Source organism: Aulonocara stuartgranti (genome assembly GCF_965226115.1).
Source record: "Aulonocara stuartgranti genome assembly, chromosome: 18".
Taxonomy (NCBI): Eukaryota; Metazoa; Chordata; class Actinopteri; order Cichliformes; family Cichlidae; genus Aulonocara; species Aulonocara stuartgranti.
The window spans coordinates 17,601,631-17,619,867 of NC_138954.1; the positions used below are offsets into that span (position 1 = coordinate 17,601,631).

Below are 18,237 nucleotides of genomic sequence, written 5' to 3' on the forward strand. Positions count from 1 at the left end.
GATACTTAAACTCCTCAACTCGGGGCAATACCTTCTTCCTGACACGGAGTGGGCAGTCCACCCTTTTCAAGCTGAGGACCAACTGGCCCCAGACTTGGAAGTGCTAATTCACTTGGCTGCAAACCGCTCACGTGCAAGCTGGAGGCCAACACCCAATGAAGCAAACAGAACCACATCATCTGCAAAAAGCAGAGACGATGTCCTGAGACCACCCAAGTGGAAACATTTTGCAACTGAACAGAAACGGTGGCAAAGGGCAGCCTTGGCAAAGCCCATCACCCACTGGGAATGAGTCCGACTTATTGCCAGCTATGTGGATCAAGCTCTTGCAACAATTGTATAGGGCTTTGGAGCGTGATGTCACGGGGGTGGGCGTGGAAAGGATTTTGGCCCGATCCGCCATTTTGGGGGTCTAGCGCAAGTGAAAAGGGAGCGAAGTCACACACAACAGCCATGGTTCGTATTTGCTGTGTGGTCGGTTGCAATGTTCGATCGCACGACCGGCAAGAGAATAAGCTTGAAAAGGGTTTATCTTTTCATTCTTTCCCAACCTGGAAGCAACATGAGGCAGCTCGTGTATCGATGTTACCAAACGAAGGCGTCTAGTCTGGATAGCAGCTGTGAGACGAGCTGATATCCAGTTCTCTTCCATCTCCAAATATCTGTTGGTGCTCCTGACATTTTCATTCCGGTAAGTTCTAAATATGTTCATATCACTCTTTATAGCCTATTAGTTTTATTTTCGATGCGCTCTGAGCTCATAGCAAATTAGAACAAACATCCTACTGAGTGATTTTGCAGAACTACCTTCTATTTATAGAGTTGCTAATTATTTGGCATTATTGCAGCAAACCAGCCCATGAAATGGATGAAACATCGTGACTGGGTTCCAGCGCTACACAAGGGACCTGCTTCAAACATACCACCATGCCAATCAGATTACTTCTTCCATGTGAGGGTGAAGAGGTGACCCTCCTGGATAAGATGGTGAAGGTTTGCTGCGTTTGTTGAACAGTGTGATAATAAAACCAGGGAAAAATGAAACCTGCTCCTGTTAAATATTCTTAAGTATTGTGCTGTTAAAATTGCTGTATTTTTTCAAAAGATACAGTAAATAAAGTAATGTTAGTAGTGGGTGATATCATGTAAACACTCATGATTTTGTGTAAACATTTTGTCATTTGTAAACTATAAATGACATGGATTCTACACTGTAACTGATGTGATGTTCTATAAGGTGGTTTTAATAAAATAAAAAAAAAAAACAGGCAAAAATTTGTTTGTTTATTCAACTTTTGAACAGTGGTACTCAGTCAGTATATATTCAGTAAATGCAAATTATTTACACAGCAGTGCACTACAGGCATAAATCTAGACCCCTAGATAAAACATTATGGGTCATTCCCACAACCCACAGCTTTACTGTGTTCCAGCAAAGTATCCAATAGCAGTGACAACTCCTCCACATTAGCAGGTGGGATTTTTCTGTTATGAGGACAGCTCCTTTTACCTGTCACTACAGATTGTCTGTTTATGTTTTGATTGAGAGCCTTTTTTTGGGCAGCTGAAGAGGAGAAGTCTATCTTATGGCCAACCTCTGGCTGTATCTTGGTCATATTACCCAGCAAAACCCAGTATGCAGGTTCATCTGTAACAGTCCTTGTGCCACAGATCAACACTGTTGCTTCGAAATTAAACAGAAGAGCAGCGACATGGCAGCAGGTCTCCGCGACTCCGGCCATACAGGTGCAGTGGGCGGCTTCAACCTCCCCTGTGATGCTCACAGTGACCCATGGCTGCAATGCTGGTTCATTCAGTCTTTGAGAGTGCAGGACCTGAAACACACACAGACAAAGTTCATTTAAAGACAAGAACTATGAGCCAAGGCCGACGTAAATGTGTTTTATCTACTTTATCATAAATGTAACAAAGTGTTTAGAAAGTTTGCACATACATGTCATTTTTCATTTCTTTATGTGTCCATCTATAGAACGCTGCATGTTATAGTGTAAATCTGCCTGTTCTCTGTCAGAAACCTGCCTGCAGAAAATGAACCTAAAGTATGTAATGCAAGGATGTCATCACTTTAGAGATGGAGAAAGCATAAAGTGACAATTATGAATCACTTAGTATGATAAGGAGATTCTGCAGGTCATTAATCAATGTATAAAACTAAAATAAAATGTATTTTTAGTGACACAGGATACAAACATGGAAGCAAGATGTATAATTAGAATTATTTATAATAAATATGAATAAATCATTGCAATTTCTTTAACCATAAAGAACAACAAACCTTCAGGACAGTGTCTCATCAATGCACTGAACTCACTATGTTATCCCTCTAACAGCCTCCACATGTTCTCACTGTAATTTCCCCTCATGAATGAATTTATGCTGCACTAATGTGAATGTTTGCAGGGAAATCAAACGCATTCACTCGCAGTACTCAAGCTGACTTACCTTTGTTTGAATGACGACTTGTACGCGCTGACTCCACAGACAAGGTCAGGCTATGTCAGTAGCGGTTGGTCTTCAGGGTTTCTACTCCACGGCCGTATGTCATACGGGTCCACATTTCCAATGCACGCTCTTTTCTGCAAGTACCGCTGCTTCGCCTCTGGACGCAATCGGTCTCTATACAGTTCATTCTCTTTTGAGAGGCTCTTAAGCATCTTTCTTGTAGTCGTCGTTCCAACACAGTGTGTTTGTGTTGATTCGTAGACCCCGAAAATGGCGCTGCGCTCCCATAATGCATTGCGGCGTGACGTCAACTCCAAAGCCCTTATGGCTCGTAACAACAGGCCAGAGCGCCTATACTCCCCGGAGCAGCTCCCACAGAATACTCTTAGGGACACGACTGAATGCATTCTCTAAGTCCACAAAACACAAGTAGAGTGGTTGGGTGAACTCCCATGTATCCACAAATATTTTCGAGAGGGTAAAGAGCTGGTCCGGTGTTCCACAACCGGGACGAAAGCTGCATTGTTCCTCCTGTATCCATCCCAGGGAGCCTGCCACCAAGGAGTTGCTTAACTGCGCTGTGACCTTGCCCTCTGTAATGCATGAGTCAGAACACTTGTCTTCCCACTGGCACGTCTTCCTCTATAGAAGACGTGTCAGTGGAATTAAGGAGGTCTTCAAAGTATTCCTTCTATCACCCAACAATATCCTCAGTTGAAGTCAGCAGCACTCCACAGTGTTGCTGACTTTAATGCAGTGTAGATAGAAATCGATAATAACAGTACATGTCCTGAAAACAGAAATGTACACATAGATCAGGAGGTTGCTATCAATTTCAACATGTCTTATATCAGGCCTGCTACTTGCAAATGTGCAAAGATTTATTGGCTGATAACAGAGTGGATTGAAGTTGTCGTTTAACTTGAGCCCATTATAGCTCTGTCAGTTATTGACTTGTGAACGCATTTTATTTCTCCACCCCAAATGCACTTTTCTGATTTCTTCTTCCTGAATGCCCGTCAGAGCTCAGTAGGTCTTATTTGGACACTCTTGTAGAGGGAGATTCTATGGCATGGCAGGAAGGGAACCTACAGGTGTGCTCATCCTTTACACTGCATGCCTCCTTTGTGGTACCACACTCTGCTTGGTGAGAAATTGTCATTTTGTTTAGTTTTTATTATCAGAAGTGGTCTTAGGAGAACTTGAAAGTTGACTTTTATACACTTGAAAATCAATAACCAGTATTCCTTTTTCATTTATTTTAATATTTAGCCAGCAGCAAAATTATTAGGTAAGTTTTTTTCTCAAACAAGCAAAGGCTACTTTAACTGTTTTTGTTACTTTTTTACTAATTTTCATGTTAAATTACTACTTTGATTTTACAGTCTATGATGTGGACGGTGGACGGGACCTTGACATTTTTGATATCAATGAAGGTATTTTAGGAAAGAAACAGAAAAAAAAAACCCAGAAGAAAATGTTCTCTTTTTCTTCCAAATTCCAAATTCAGTTCTCTTAAACTTTCTTTGTGCTTTAATCTGATCAGAGGCAGGGTTGAACCTTGCAGAAGGGGACATAGTTCTTGATGAGGTAACTTAATTGAACTTCTTTCCCCAACAACACAAATTAATGGATTGGATTAAAGTTCAACAATGGCTCAATATTTTGTTCTTTTGTTTGTGGTTTGTTCTTTGTGGCTGTGGCAGAAGCAACCCCGAAATTCTATAATAGGGGAAGAGTACAGGTGGCCAAAAACAATCCCATACTACATGCAAGATGACTTGGGTAAAAGCGAGCTTGTTTTTTTTTCCTTTTGTTTGTTTGGGGGTTTTTCTTTACAATTTGAAATTATTTAGCTTCATACTTAAGCCTCTACAGTACAGTATATTTGCATATACAGTCATGTGGCATAAATAAAGCAAAATAAATGAGAAAATGTGCATTATTTTTATTAGCTCTGTGTTTACAAGTATTTAATGTTTTAATTTTAATTTTAAAATGAATCTTGTTCCTGTTATTTGTTTTCAAGCACTTGAAAAAAAAAATACATAATCTTTTCAGATTATGTATTATTTTATTACTTAACAAGCCAATGGGATCTGAAGCAGTTAAAAATAAAGTAAAATAGAATAAAGAATAAAATCTTTTTGACTAAATGCAATGTTATTAATGGCTTTTGGAAACAATATTAATGATAAAATTTAGATTAAAAAAACCAAATGTCATAAATTGGATATTTAAACACATTTTATTATCAATATTTTTGTGCTTTCACAAAAATATATGGGTATGGGTGTCATCTGTAATCATAACTCAGCAGGAGCTTACAGTTGTTCTTAAAAAAAGGTACCGTAAAGAACTTTTTTCAACTATAATAAAACTGATTTTTCATTTTGTACACAGAGATCAATGCAAAAGGTGTGATTCTCAAGGCCTTTGAGCAGTACCGGCTCAAGACCTGCATCGACTTTAAGCCATGGAGTGGAGAAGCAAACTACATTTCTGTCTTTAAAGGGGATGGGTAAGGCAAGAAGAACGTATTCTTCTAAAATCTCTTTTTAGATGGATTATATACACTCATTGGACACTCAATTAAGTATACGTTGCTTGTACCATGTTGGTTCCCCTTTGCCCTTCAGTAGTGCCTTGATTTTTTATTGCATAGATTCAATAAGGTTCTATTCCTGGCTTTCTAAGTGCAATATCAGAAATCAAGACTCATCATACCAGCCAATGTTTTGCCTAGTTTTTTCTATTTTCATGTTCTCTACTGAAAGCAGCAGTACTCGGCGTGCTACTGCTGTAGCTCCTCTGCTTAAAAGTTCAACATGTTGTCAATTCAGAGATAATTTGATTGTTTAACTGAGTGACCATTGCCTTTCTCTCAAGTCGAACACGTCGGGCCATTATCTTCTGACCTCTGACATCATGGAGGCATTTTTTGCCAATCACTGGGTATTTCTCTTTTCTGGATACCTCTCTCTAAACTCTAGAGATGGTTGTGTGGGAAAATCCCAGTAGATCAGCAGTTTCTGGAACACTCATACCAGCCCATCCGGCACCAACTACCACAGAACACTCAAAATCATTTAAATTACTTTTCTACCTTATCCGAATGTTTAGTTCAACTTCAGCTGGTTGACTTGACCATGCATAACTGCACTGAGTTAATACCATTTGATTGGCTGATTAGATATTTGCATTAAGAAGCAGATGATTAGATGTACCTAACAGAGAGGCCAGTGAGTGTATTTATTCTGTACTTTTACTACAGAAAAGTATTGGCAAGAAGACACTGGGAGTTTATCTGATCTTCACAAAAGCCTCATTTTCTTTCCATAAGCTGTTTCTCCTCTGTTGGCAACCGGCATGTTGGGAAGCAGAGACTGTCTATAGGAACAAACTGTGACCACTTTGCCACCATTGAACATGAGTTCCTTCATGCGCTGGGTTTCTGGCACGAGCAGTCCAGGGCAGACCGTGATGATTATGTCGAAATCATGTGGGACCGCATTACAGAGGGTATTGTTACTGTTATTCATCCAACCAAACTACAGTGTTTAAACACTGGCTGTTCATCCTCTCATAAAGTTTTATCTCTTTATGTGGTGATTTCTTCATGACGTACCTGTTTACCCAAGTATTGTTATATGAGTACTTTTATAAGTCAGCAGTCTCTGACACCTGTTGATAAGCAGCATTTATGGTCCAAGTCATATGAATCATACAATAATAAGTAATGCAATGTCACAATGGATGAAACTGCAATGGCGCCTTTATGTATGTCCAATTTGCAGGTAAAGGACACAATTTTAACACCTATGATGACACCACCTCCAGCTCTTTGGGCGTCCCCTACGACTACAGCTCCATGATGCACTACAAGCTGAACCGCCTCTATAACTGCAGTAAGATTCAGCAGTCAGTGCACAAGTACTATTTTATTTTCTCCATTATAAAAGTCAACTTGTCCTGCACCTGCAGTACTGATCTGTTCAACTTCATGTTTTGTTACATTCATCAATAATGATGTTCATGACATGGCTTGTCCCTTGATTTTTTTATAGTTTATTGCGGTTCAAAGTGCTGCAACACTTGTTTATGTGTGTTTATGAAATCTGCTCTGCAGCTCAAGGTTCCACCTTTCTGGACTCGTGCGACTTTGAACGTGAAAACATCTGTGGTATGATACAGGGACAAGGGGATCAGGCAGATTGGGACAGGGTTACAACAGCTACTGGAGGGCCTGACACTGATTACTCCAACATGGGCAAATGCACTGGTGAGAACAATCTACTATGAAATGTATGAAAGGATAGGTTCATATTTTTACAATTCTTTCTTAAAACAATGTTCAGATACTTCTTAGTGTACCAAAATCTCCTCTGCATAGAACATTTGAAAAAATATCTTCATAGGAACATGTGAACATATTTAGTGTGGTCTCTTGTTTATGAGATCACACTAAACATTTTTTTATGACAGACTTGTAAAATGTGAAACTAGTCTATGTTTCAGTTTTACAGTGGCTTGCAAAAGTATTCGGCCCCCTTGAACTTTTCCATGTTTTGTCACATTACAGCCACAAACATGAATCAATTTTATTGGAATTCCACGTGAAAGACCAACACAAAGTGGTGTACAGGTGAGAAGTGGAACGGAAATCATACATGATTCCAAACATTTTTTACAAATAAATAACTGAAAAGTGGGGTGTGCGTAATTATTCAGCCCCCTGAGTCAATACTTTGTAGAACCACCTTTTGCTGCAATTACAGCTGCCAGTCTTTTAGGGTCTGTCTCTACCAACTTTGCACATCTAGAGACTGAAATTCTTGCCTCTTCTTTGCAAAACAGCTCCAGCTCAGTCAGATTAGATGGACAGCGTTTGTGAACAGCAGTTTTCAGATCTTGCCACAGATTCTCGATTGGATTTAGATCTGGACTTTGACTGGGCCATTCTAACACATGGACATGTTTTGTTTTAAACCATTCCATTGTTGCCTGGCTTTATGTTTAGGGTCGTTGTCCTGCTGGAAGGTGAACCTCCGCCCCAGTCTCAAGTCTTTTGCAGACTCCAAGAGGTTTTCTTCCAAGATTGCCCTGTATTTGGCTCCATCCATCTTCCCATCAACTCTGACCAGCTTCCCTGTCCCTGCTGAAGAGAAGCACCCCCAGAGCATGATGCTGCCACCACCATATTTGACAGTGGGGATGGTGTGTTCAGAGTGATGTGCAGTGTTAGTTTTCCGCCACACATAGCATTTTGCATTTTGGACAAAAAGTTCCATGTTGGTCTCATCTGACCAGAGCACCTTCTTCCACATGTTTGCTGTGTCCCCCCACATGGCTTGTGGCAAACTGCAAACGGGACTTCATATGGTTTTCTGTTAACAATGGCTTTCTTCTTGCCACTCTTCCATAAAGGCCAACTTTGTGCAGTGCATGACTAATAGTTGTCCTATGGACAGATTCCTCCACCTGAGCTGTAGATCTCTGCAGCTCGTCCAGAGTCACCATGGGCCTCTTGGCTGCATTTCTGATCAGCGCTCTCCTTGTTCGGCCTGTGAGTTTAGGTGGACGGCCTTGTCTTGGTAGGTTTACAGTTGTGCCATACTCCTTCTATTTCTGAATGATCACTTGAACAGTGCTCCGTGGGATGTTCAAGGCTTGGGAAATCTTTTTGTAGCCTAAGCCTGCTTTAAATTTCTCAATAACTTTATCCCTGACCTGTCTGGTGTGTTCTTTGGACTTCATGGTGTTGTTGCTCCCAATATTCTCTTAGACAACCTCTGAGGCCGTCACAGAGCAGCTGTATTTGTACTGACATTAGATTACACACAGGTGCACTCTGTTTAGTCATTAGCACTCATCAGGCAATGTCTATGGGCGACTGATTGCACTCAGACCAAAGGGGGCTTAATAATTACGCACACCCCACTTTGCAGTTATTTATTTGTAAAAAATGTTTGGAATCATGTATGATTTTCATTCCACTTCTCATGTGTACACCACTTTGTGTTGGTCTTTCACATGGAATTCCAATAAAATTGATTCATGTTTGTGGCTGTAATGTGACAAAATGTGGGAAAGTTCAAGGGGGCCGAATACTTTTGCAAGCCACTGTAGCTTTGGATTGGCTTGAGTACTCTTATGTCTTATTATCCACTGTGCAAACATGCTTAGATACCGAACCTATTAATGAAGTGAAACTTATATCTTTAGGCTCTGGGTATTTTATGCACTTCAGCACCGGCAGAGCCAATACTGGGGACAAAGCTCTGCTGGAAAGTAGATTGCTTTACCCCAAAAGAGGCTACCAATGTCTGCAGTTCTTCTATTACAACAGTGCTGGGCCCAGTGACACACTGAAGGTCTATGTCAGAGAGTATGACAAAGCTAACCCCAATGGAAGTCTGCGCCTTATAAAGACCATAGAAGGTGACATTTTTGGAAATCTTACTTCTGTTCACAATCTACTGTCAGAATATTGCTTGAAATATCAGGTTTGTACACTTGCTTTTTAATACATTCAATGCATTTACCTCATGTGCCATAACAGGGTCCCCTCAGGAGCTTTGGCAACTGCACCACGTCAGTCTAGATGCTAAAATGAAATTCCGCGTAGTCTTTGAAGGGACCAAAGTGGAAGCTGGGCCCCCATCAGGTGGACAGTCTTTGGATGACATCAACGTTTCAGAGACCACCTGCCCAGAATTTATTTGGAGAGTTAAAAACTTCAGTCATGTTATGGAAAACACCCCAATAAACACACCTATATTTAGCCCCCTATTCACCTCTAAAGAGGGTTATACCTTCCAAATGATGCTTTACCCCAGCGGTAGAGAGGGCTACCAGGGGCAGTTGTCAGCCTATGCTCATCTGGTGGCCCGTGAAGGGGACACAGGACAGATATGGCCATGTCCTTGGAAACAGATAACCATGATGCTAATGGACCAGCATCCACATATTCAAAAGCGCATGTCCAACCAGCGCAGCATCACCACTGACCCCAACATGAAGGCAGCAGGTGCAGTCATTTTAACTTTTTTCAAAAAGAGTCACAGAAATTGTTTGCAAATTACAAACAAATCATGAAATCATGGCTTTTTGCTGTATTACAATTTTTGCACTCTTTTAATATTCTTTTTAACAGGCTCTGATGAATTTTTCTGGGATGATCCTCGTAAGGTCGGCGTTGAGGTCACAGATACAGACGGATCAAAGTATTTCCGAGGGCCAGGCTATGGAACTGCAGCGTATCTCACCCATCTCAGAGCTAAAAGCAGAGATTTTATCAAGGGAGGAGATGCCATCTTCCTCCTCACCATGGAGGGTAAAAGCACCAGATATACAAGATGCATTTTAATTTTGTAAATGTACCATTTTTTTGTAAATCCGAACATATTCTGTAATGCTAATTCGGCAAGCCGCACAAGTAGGACTATGTAATTCGGCATACATGATCACATCTAGGATTTATTAACCCTCAGGTCAGGTCACAGCAGGTAATCCAAACAATTAGCTCTTTCACGTGGGTTTCTTTAACCTGCTGTCTCATTTGCTCCTCTTCTTCAGATGTGTCCCATTTAACTGTGAGCCAGCCCCTGCCTCCTACAACTTCACAGCCTGTCACCATCACACCTTCTGAAGTTTGCTACAATGTGCAATGCCAGAATGGCGGTGTCTGTGTCGTGGATGAAGGCAAACCTGCTTGCAGGTGAGCACTTTTGATGTCATCCACTATGCTAACTTCACGGCATTTACCAAAAAATGGACGTTAACACACTTTAATATTATATCAATGTGTTGTCCATTTTTGGCAACAGTTGAACACTTGTTTTAAGTGCACCTATTTAGAAAAAAGATTGAGAGGTGCTACTGAACCTCTCATATTGTGTTTTATATCACTGTGAACTAATTATGTCCTGTCAGCAAGCACATTAAGAGTGTCAAGCACTTGATTAGTTTGGACAGTCAAACAACCTGTTACACATCGGTCGGGGGTTCGATTCCCCTGAACAGCTACCCTGAGGTACCCCTGAGCAAGGTACCGTCCCTACACACTGCTCCCCGGGCGCCCAATGGCTGCCCACTGCTTCACTGAGTGAATGGGTTAAATGCAGAGAGGGATTTTCCCCACGGGGACCAATAAAGTACACTTTCTTTCTTTCTCTAATTTCCACCATCACGATCAGCTACGTGGTGAATGCTGGGTAAACCTTCAAGTATGTTTTCTGTCTCTCATGTTCATCCTTTTCCTCTGGTGTCCAGGTGTGACGTGGGTGACGACTGGTGGTACTACGGGGACAGATGTCAGCACAGAGGGTCCAACAGTGACAAAACCACCCTTGCACTTGCCTCTTCTCTATCTGTACTGGCAGTAATGTTGGTAGTTACAGTAGTCAGTGTCATCTGCGTGAAGAAAAAGTATAAAAAACGCACGAATAATAATAATAATAACGCCGTCATCCTGAACTCACATGCTAGTTAGAGACTTCAAGAGGCAGACCCTGAACTTCACAATGACAACTTGGTGAACAGAAGAACACAGCAAAAACAAATAGTTGAAAATGTTTAAAAAAAAATTTCCCTGCTAAATACTGTAAAAAACAAGGCTTTTGATGATATAGAAATAAGACTTTTGTATTCTGTACTGGATCAAAATATTACATTAGACTGCCCCTTACTGGTCATTCAGTGGAAACACAGCAGAGCGATGCATCATTATTAGTGTATCAAAAAAATTAATAAAAAATCATGATAACCTGATTTTATGTATGAATTCATTTGTTAAAAAACAGTCCTAGACAACATGAAGTATATTCACAAATTTAAAATTTATTATACCAAAGACAGGAACATTTGTGTTGTTTCTTTTCCATGTGGATATATTTGTTTGTATTACTGAACTTGACACAGTCATGCCGGTGATAACAGTTACTGTAGGAGGGAGGTGGGACTAATATTAACCAAGTGTCTGTGTATGTGTGCTTGTATGCATGTCATGTCTGCATGGGTGTGTGTGTGCATGCAAAGATCGGTCTATTAGTGTTCAGTAGATGCAGTGATGACTACAAGACATCACAGTTGGAGTGGGGCAAACCAGAGCCACTTAGTGTAGTTATACTGCATGGAATGTTGGGTTTTCTGACCTGCTACTGCACATTTACATTTGTGTGTCTGTGTGTGTGTGTGTGTGTGTGTGTATGTGTGTGTGTGGGCTTACACTGTAAGATAAAGGGGAAAGGGAGGGTGACACCTCCATAACTGCAAACAAACGCATCCTCCCCGCCACTAAAACCTTCACCGACATACAGTTCCTTTAAAAGCCTCAGTATACAACATTTCTCTTATTTACAATCATTGGAGAAAAAAAATCACCATTTCTCTCAGAGAAGATTAGTAAAAGTGACTGAGTCACCATAAAGAGTATGCAACTCCTAGGAGTTAGTATTGAAAATTTCTACAAAAAAATTTCTATGCCATTTTATAGGCCAAGAGCCATGATTTACTGAAGAAATACAGTATTGTAAGTGCCCTATCTACAACAGTTCGATGTGGTATTATTGGTGTACCATTCAACATAGTTCACTGATAATAAAAAGATTATGTGTCTCTGCTTTTAAAAAGTTCTTCCAGAAACTTCACTGCTTTCACATTAAAAGATATGGTAAGTTCTTTAAAAAACAAACAAACAAACCATTGAATTGTTATTTATATTAACAAGTGTTGTGGCAAGCTAATGCTATAGCAAAGAGACTAGTGTTGATTACATACTCAGCTGGTTGTCTAATGTAAAAAATAAATGTTCCACAGTCTGTGAGAAGGGCACGACCATGGACACTTGGAGCTGCGTCCATAGGCTTTTCAAGAGGATTGAGTATCATTAAAGGGCTCATTTGCTTGTTTTATTCTATAACTGGAGCGGGTTACAGTGCATTTCTCTCCAATGACAGGGCTGCGTGGAGAAGAGAGACTACACAGAAAAAGCTTGATGAAACTTTTCAGTGTGCATTTTACAGCCTCTCGCCGAATCTCATTTGTTTGTGTCCATGTGTAGGAAAATCAGACCAGTTTAGTTCATGTAAAGAAGATGAGGCCAAAGTTGGTACTGCTGTTCAGAGAGGGGTGTCATAGTAGTCTGTGGGTTGATCTGTCCCAGCAGGCTTCTGCTGTTTCTGCTGATGCTGCTTCATGATTTCCTTCACCTCTTCCTCCAGCTCGGGTGGGATGATGAACTGGTCGTCTGGGTCAGGTTGGGCTGGAGCTGTGAAGTAACCCCCGGACTTCTTGGAGGGAGCATCAGCAGCCACCTCAATAAGGTTGTGGCTCTTTTCCTGCTGTGCCACGGACCCATTAACCCTTCTCTTGCCTGCTAGCTTCCCTCCATCCCCGCATCCCACTCCAGCTCCCGGCCATGACTCATCCCTTTCAAGCCCGTTCTCAGCCTCCCCTTGGCTCATGTCAATCCCCTCCTCTAGGGGCTCTGGGGTGCACGGTGGTGGAGGAGGTGGGGGAAGTGTGAGCAGGTTGCGTTCCTGACTGGAGGATGAGGGTACCGGTGTTTTGGGTGATGAGGACAAGCAGGACTGTGCTTTCAGGCAGTGAACATCTGCCTCTACTTCCACACGGCTACCGTTAGAGAAAACCCCAGCGATGGGCTCTTCATCCTCGCTGTCCAGCCCATTGTCAGAAAGGGCGCTGGAGAAAGTGGCACTAGAGAGCTGCCTCTGAAAGGAGTGTGCTAAGCAGGCAGGGTGGAGGGCACAGCAGCTTCGGGATGAAGGCAGCTCTGAACCCGGGAAAAGATAGTGGCAGGGCTGGGTACTTGTGTGAGCCTGCTGGTGCTGTAGAGGCAGCAAGTGGGCCTGATGGTGCAAGTGAAGGTGAGGGTGGTGGGACTGCTCTTGCAGTAGGACCAAGGAACTCTGTGGAGGCTCGTCCGATGAGGCGGTAGAGCCCACCTCACTGCTCATCTCACTGGTGCTAATCTCACTGCTAATTTCACTACAGGAGGAGGGGGGAACAGGGAGGGAGCCGTCTGAGGGTCTCTCCTTGATGGCAGAGGACGATGGAGGATAAGGTCCCAAGCCTGGACTGGGAGGTGGCTGGGGAGGGTCAGAACAACAGCAGGAACAGCAGTCTTCACTCACATTGAGCTGCACAACGACGGCGCTGAGGCTGTCGGTGCAGCCGTAGCCCTGCGCCAATGTGCAAAGCTTTTTAGCAGCAGCCAGGCCATCGGGGACATTCCGAACAGCCTCCACCGCCTCTGTGGGGGACACAGCATCCCACAGGCCACGGCTACCGAGAATGAAGAACTCATCCTGAGGGGTTAGAGTGACTGTCTGCACATAGGGACAAGGGATGACAGAAGGGTAGAGGAAGGAGTAGCCCATGATTCGTGTAGAATCAGTTACACCGTTCACTTTGTTGTCCTGTGGAGAAAAGAAAAAAGAAAGAGATACAAATCAATAGTGTTCAGGCAGGATGCAAGTAATACTGCATTTACATGAATGTACTTTACACCAATTTTTCAGTACTCTGAAAAAAAAAGGATCTCTACCTCAGTGATGATAGCTTTGTGCTGCCTGATCCTGCGGTATTCCTCCTCCAGCCCTACATTGTGAAGGAGTGACAGAGACAACGGCTTTCCATCACGGCACAGAATGGCCTGGCACTTTCCCACATTAGCAGCCGTGAGGGTGAAGCAGCCACCAGGATCAGTGGGGTCATGGCGAATGTGACACAGAGCTGCCGAGCCACCCAGTTTCTGTCCTGCAGTTCCAAGCTTCCTGCAAGGGTGGAAGAAGGAAAGACGGGAAGAGGATGAGGTTTTTGAGGCAGAAATGAGAAATTTGTTACACACAGTGAAGACGAGGCATGTAGAATCTATTGCAAACCTTTGCATGACAAGGAAGGTGTTGGTCATATAGTCCTCTTCGCTCTTTGTCTTGTGAATTTCTTCCGCCAGCACATCATTCATTGTGCACTGCAGGAGGTAGGGCACTTCCACATTCCTGTCTCCATCAAACACACCATACAGAGCTTCACGACTCCCACAGAAGCTGTTTACCGAAAGGGCAGCAACACAGAGTCTGAAAGAGGAAAGAATGAGAGCTCTTAGGACCACAACTCCCCTGTGCAACTATTTATCATGTCACTCCATATGCTATGCATAAGCAATGCCTTAAATGACTCCTTTGACTGTAAAGCAGAACCTTGATATAGAAGACTTGCCATCAGAACGCACTTTCAAATGCTGAATTAGCAATTTAGTCCACACAGGATGTGAATGTGCACAGTTCTTGCTTTCAACGAGCACCGCTTTAACATTTCCTTCATTTGAGTCGCACGGCTTTAACGATGTGCACTCTCAAGAGGTTGCGATTAGTGCAGCTTCAACGGGCGAGTGTGGTGGTGCTGGTTGTCATTTCATCATTGATTGAATTGTGCTTACTTGTTCTTGACGCCCGAGGCCTCTGTGTAACCATGACTCCACACAGCAGGCCCACCAGACGCCTCACTCGATGAAAAGGTCGGAGGTGGATCAATACGGAAGCAGCGAATATTGCTGAAAAACAAGAAAACGCAAACAAGGTCAAATTCACCGCACTGTTTTGGGGGCAAAGAGAAACGAAAACCACTTGAAGTATTTCTAACAGCCATACGTGAAATAAAATACTAAACATACATCATGTGGTAACTCAGATTCCCTGTATGCAAAGTACAAATTGAAGCCACATTAACGGGACTATGATGGCGCATATAAAACAAACAAAAAAAAACTGCAGGACTAAATACACCCCCCCCCCCCAAAACAAAAAACAAAAACAAAAAAAAAACCCCCAGACATACTTTAGCTGCTCAAGAGTCTTGTGGTCCAGGTTTAGGCGAGGGTTTCCAGTGAGGTCCAGCTCCTGGAGCTTTGGGGGTAGATTCTCTGGTAGAGTGATCTCACTCAGCTCATTACAGCTCAGGTCCACACACTGACAACAACAAAGAGCAGATGTCAATACTCGCACAAATGCACATGCATTACAAAGTCAGGGCATCAAAGATATGCATTATTGCCCCTGACTTACTTTCATCTCCATCAGCTGCATGACCTCAGGAAAGACTTCAATGGCATTAGAGTGGGCTATGAGTGTGTGCATTCGCCGGCAGTTCATAATGGTGGTGGGGACAGTCTTCAGCATGTTGCCACTCAGGTCCACCTCCTCCAGCTCCTCCAGCTTAGCCATTTTACTGAAAGATCAGAGAGAGCAGTAGGTGAAGTCAAGTGTGTAAAATAGTACTGAAACAATCAATTGCTTAGTCAAAAGACAAATCCCCCCCCAGTACAAATGGCATACTGATCCCGGTTGTGGCAGTCATCTGACCTTCACCTTGCGTGTGTTAAGTTAGTGACATCATACCGATCCCAGAGCAGAAATGGTACATGTGAAAACATTGAGCCACACGTCTTAATCTCTGGATTCAGGTGTTTTCGGTTCTATTGCAACAGGTGTACAACATCAAGCACGTAAGTCATCCAGTCTGACTTGACAGAAAATTTCTTTGAGAATGGGTCGTTCTAAAGAGCTCACTGAATTCAAGCAAGGCACTGCAATAGGATGTTTAATTGCAACAAGTCAGTTGGTGAAAGTTCTTTGTTCCTATATCACTACCAGATACTTACTCGACTGTAAGTGGTGTTATTGCAAAGTGCAAGTGTTTAGGAACAACAGCAACTAAGAGCATGCAACGTTGTGGATTAGGGTGCATAAAAATCTTTAAAAATGTAGTGCTGACTCAATGACTGCAGAGTCCCCAACGTCCTATGGCATTAGCATCAGCTCAAAAACTGTGCACAGGCATCACTATAGCATCGGCATATATGGGTGAGAAGTTTGTGTGTAGGTAGGCGTCACATTGCTTTTGTGCATATATGACAGAGATTAAGGAAAGGAATAAGTCCCCTTTAACATATGACTTTTTTACCTGGCTGGGAAAGTCTGGAGATGGTTGTAGGCCATGTGCAAAACTCGTAGGTGTGTATGGCCTGTTAGCATGGGTACACACTTGTCTGTCAGTCGGTTATTGGTCAGGTAGAATTCCTGCAGGATGCTGTGGCTTTCCTCTGACAGACTGGATGGTGGCAGGTGCTCCAGCTTATTAGCTGATGCATTTACGCATCGTAAGCTGAAAGGAGAAAAAAAAAATCTCCTTCAGAGAGGGACAGACAACACTGAGGTGATTCATTTTAATTGCAAACTACTCCATAAATTCTTACTTAATACTTCACTGCAAAAAACATGTCCTTCTACAGACTGATTGTTTTTTATTTGCCTGTCATCCTTGCCCTTGGTGGTCTTGTCCTTCACAGGAAACTCCTAATTAGAATTTCTGTGCTTTATCTTCATCTACCTGCACTGTCCCTACATTTAATCTTCTTGTCAGGTGAACATTAGTCAAAGAAAAATCACTTTCAGCTGATAATAAATGCTACCTGTCAGATTTGAGGAACAGGTTGCAGGGCAACTCAACCAGTTGATTGTGCTGTACATCCAAAACCTCCAGCAGAGGGCGCTCAACTCTTTCAGGCAGCTTCTGCAGCTGGTTATGTCCAGCACTGAGCTTCCTCAGACTGTTGCTGCATAACAACCTGCAGCAAGAAGAATATATAGATGGTTAGGTCACTGCTAGAAGATTAAAGACAAACAGGAAGGGCCTCGTAAAAACGTGTAAAAAAAAGTGTTGCACAGTGATAGCTAGATGGCTATATAGATGAAGATAGATCGATAGACTGGTTGGTAAATAGATAAGGTGACACTTTTTTTCCACACCGGTCCTTGAACGACTGTAACCGGGGAAGCCTGAAACAGTATTAAAAATGACAATAGTGCAGAAGGATGATGACAGTATGGATAAGAATGGGAGAAAAAAAATATATCAAAAAATAGCAGTGCCTCTAGTGGAGCCCGCGGCTGAAATTCATCATCCTGACACTTATTGGGTAAAAAATAAATCTACAGACAATGAGGGGGCCAGAGGTAGAGAGAGAGAGGAAGAAAGAGAAAAGGAGTGGAGCAAGTTTGACACAGCCGATGTAAGACATAGAAAAGACGAAGAGGTGCAACTCAACTGACCTTCTAAAAAGGGTACATAAAGGAGAAGAGAATGGATGGATGCTGCGGAGGTTAAAGGCTATCTGTGTGATTTATGAGGCCTTTTGGGGGATAAATGACAGGCCAGCAAAGGGCAGGGGGAATAATGCAGTATTGTACAGCATTTACAGGTTTTGCTGTGTGAGGCACTCACCGTGCTGGTAGCTCAGCAATGAGGTTGTGGCTCGCGTCCAGGACTTCCAGTTTCTTAGCTTCACATAGCCAGTCTGGCAAGGACTCCATATGGTTCCTGAGGGAAGAGAAGGAGAGACGATGATGATGAATCCTAGCCGTCTGCAACGCTCCATATATTAAACTTCAGCTTTGGTTTGTTTGTTTACATTTTACTATCTTTCAGATTCAGTTTACCAAAAGATAAACAGCTAAACAAAAGATTAAAAAAAAGATAAATACAACTTTTAAAAGATGCGATCTTTCTTAAGTGTGACAGTCTCGTGGACAATGCCCTTTTAAGAAGTTAAAGACAAAGTGAATAGAAGTAAGCTCTGTGTGACTTATGGGTGAATTCTTTAACACTAGCATTTTGATTTAAAGGTATTGGAAAGTGCAGTGATTAGTTCATGCATTTTATTGACTACAGCTACAGTAAGTACAGAAGGTC

General features: G+C 42.4%; 2 protein-coding genes across 3 annotated transcripts in view; one reads left to right on the forward strand and one right to left on the reverse strand.

The window, feature by feature from the left end:
• The first annotated feature begins 3,021 nt into the window (after nt 1-3,021).
• On the forward strand, nt 3,022-11,257 carry LOC309693489 (meprin A subunit beta-like). Of its 2 annotated transcripts, XM_082512745.1 has the most exons (15): nt 3,022-3,058; nt 3,520-3,610; nt 3,736-3,754; nt 3,849-3,899; nt 4,010-4,053; nt 4,170-4,248; nt 4,867-4,984; nt 5,807-5,985; nt 6,261-6,371; nt 6,593-6,745; nt 8,689-8,904; nt 9,026-9,493; nt 9,620-9,799; nt 10,042-10,183; nt 10,738-11,257. In XM_082512745.1, the coding sequence occupies exons 2-15, from the start codon at nt 3,536-3,538 to the stop codon at nt 10,955-10,957; spliced, it is 2,055 nt and encodes a 684-aa protein (XP_082368871.1). In that variant the 5' UTR covers nt 3,022-3,058; nt 3,520-3,535; the 3' UTR covers nt 10,958-11,257. The 2 variants fall into 2 exon arrangements, with proteins under 2 accessions (XP_082368871.1, XP_082368870.1); XM_082512744.1 differs by lacking the exon at nt 3,022-3,058 and having other exon boundaries at nt 3,493-3,610; nt 10,738-11,256.
• Nucleotides 11,258-11,284: 27 nt separating this feature from the next.
• Nucleotides 11,285-18,237, reverse strand: part of phlpp1 (PH domain and leucine rich repeat protein phosphatase 1) — a 47,209-nt gene continuing 40,256 nt past the window's right edge. The window contains exons 9-17 of the mRNA XM_082512743.1: nt 17,770-17,865; nt 16,958-17,113; nt 16,450-16,650; nt 15,552-15,714; nt 15,325-15,455; nt 14,927-15,040; nt 14,370-14,564; nt 14,033-14,261; nt 11,285-13,904 (exon numbers count right to left, since the gene is read on the reverse strand). Of these exons, the coding sequence (XP_082368869.1) occupies nt 12,585-13,904; nt 14,033-14,261; nt 14,370-14,564; nt 14,927-15,040; nt 15,325-15,455; nt 15,552-15,714; nt 16,450-16,650; nt 16,958-17,113; nt 17,770-17,865 (2,605 nt within the window). The 3' untranslated portion in view covers nt 11,285-12,584. The remainder of the gene's footprint in view (nt 13,905-14,032; nt 14,262-14,369; nt 14,565-14,926; nt 15,041-15,324; nt 15,456-15,551; nt 15,715-16,449; nt 16,651-16,957; nt 17,114-17,769; nt 17,866-18,237) is intronic.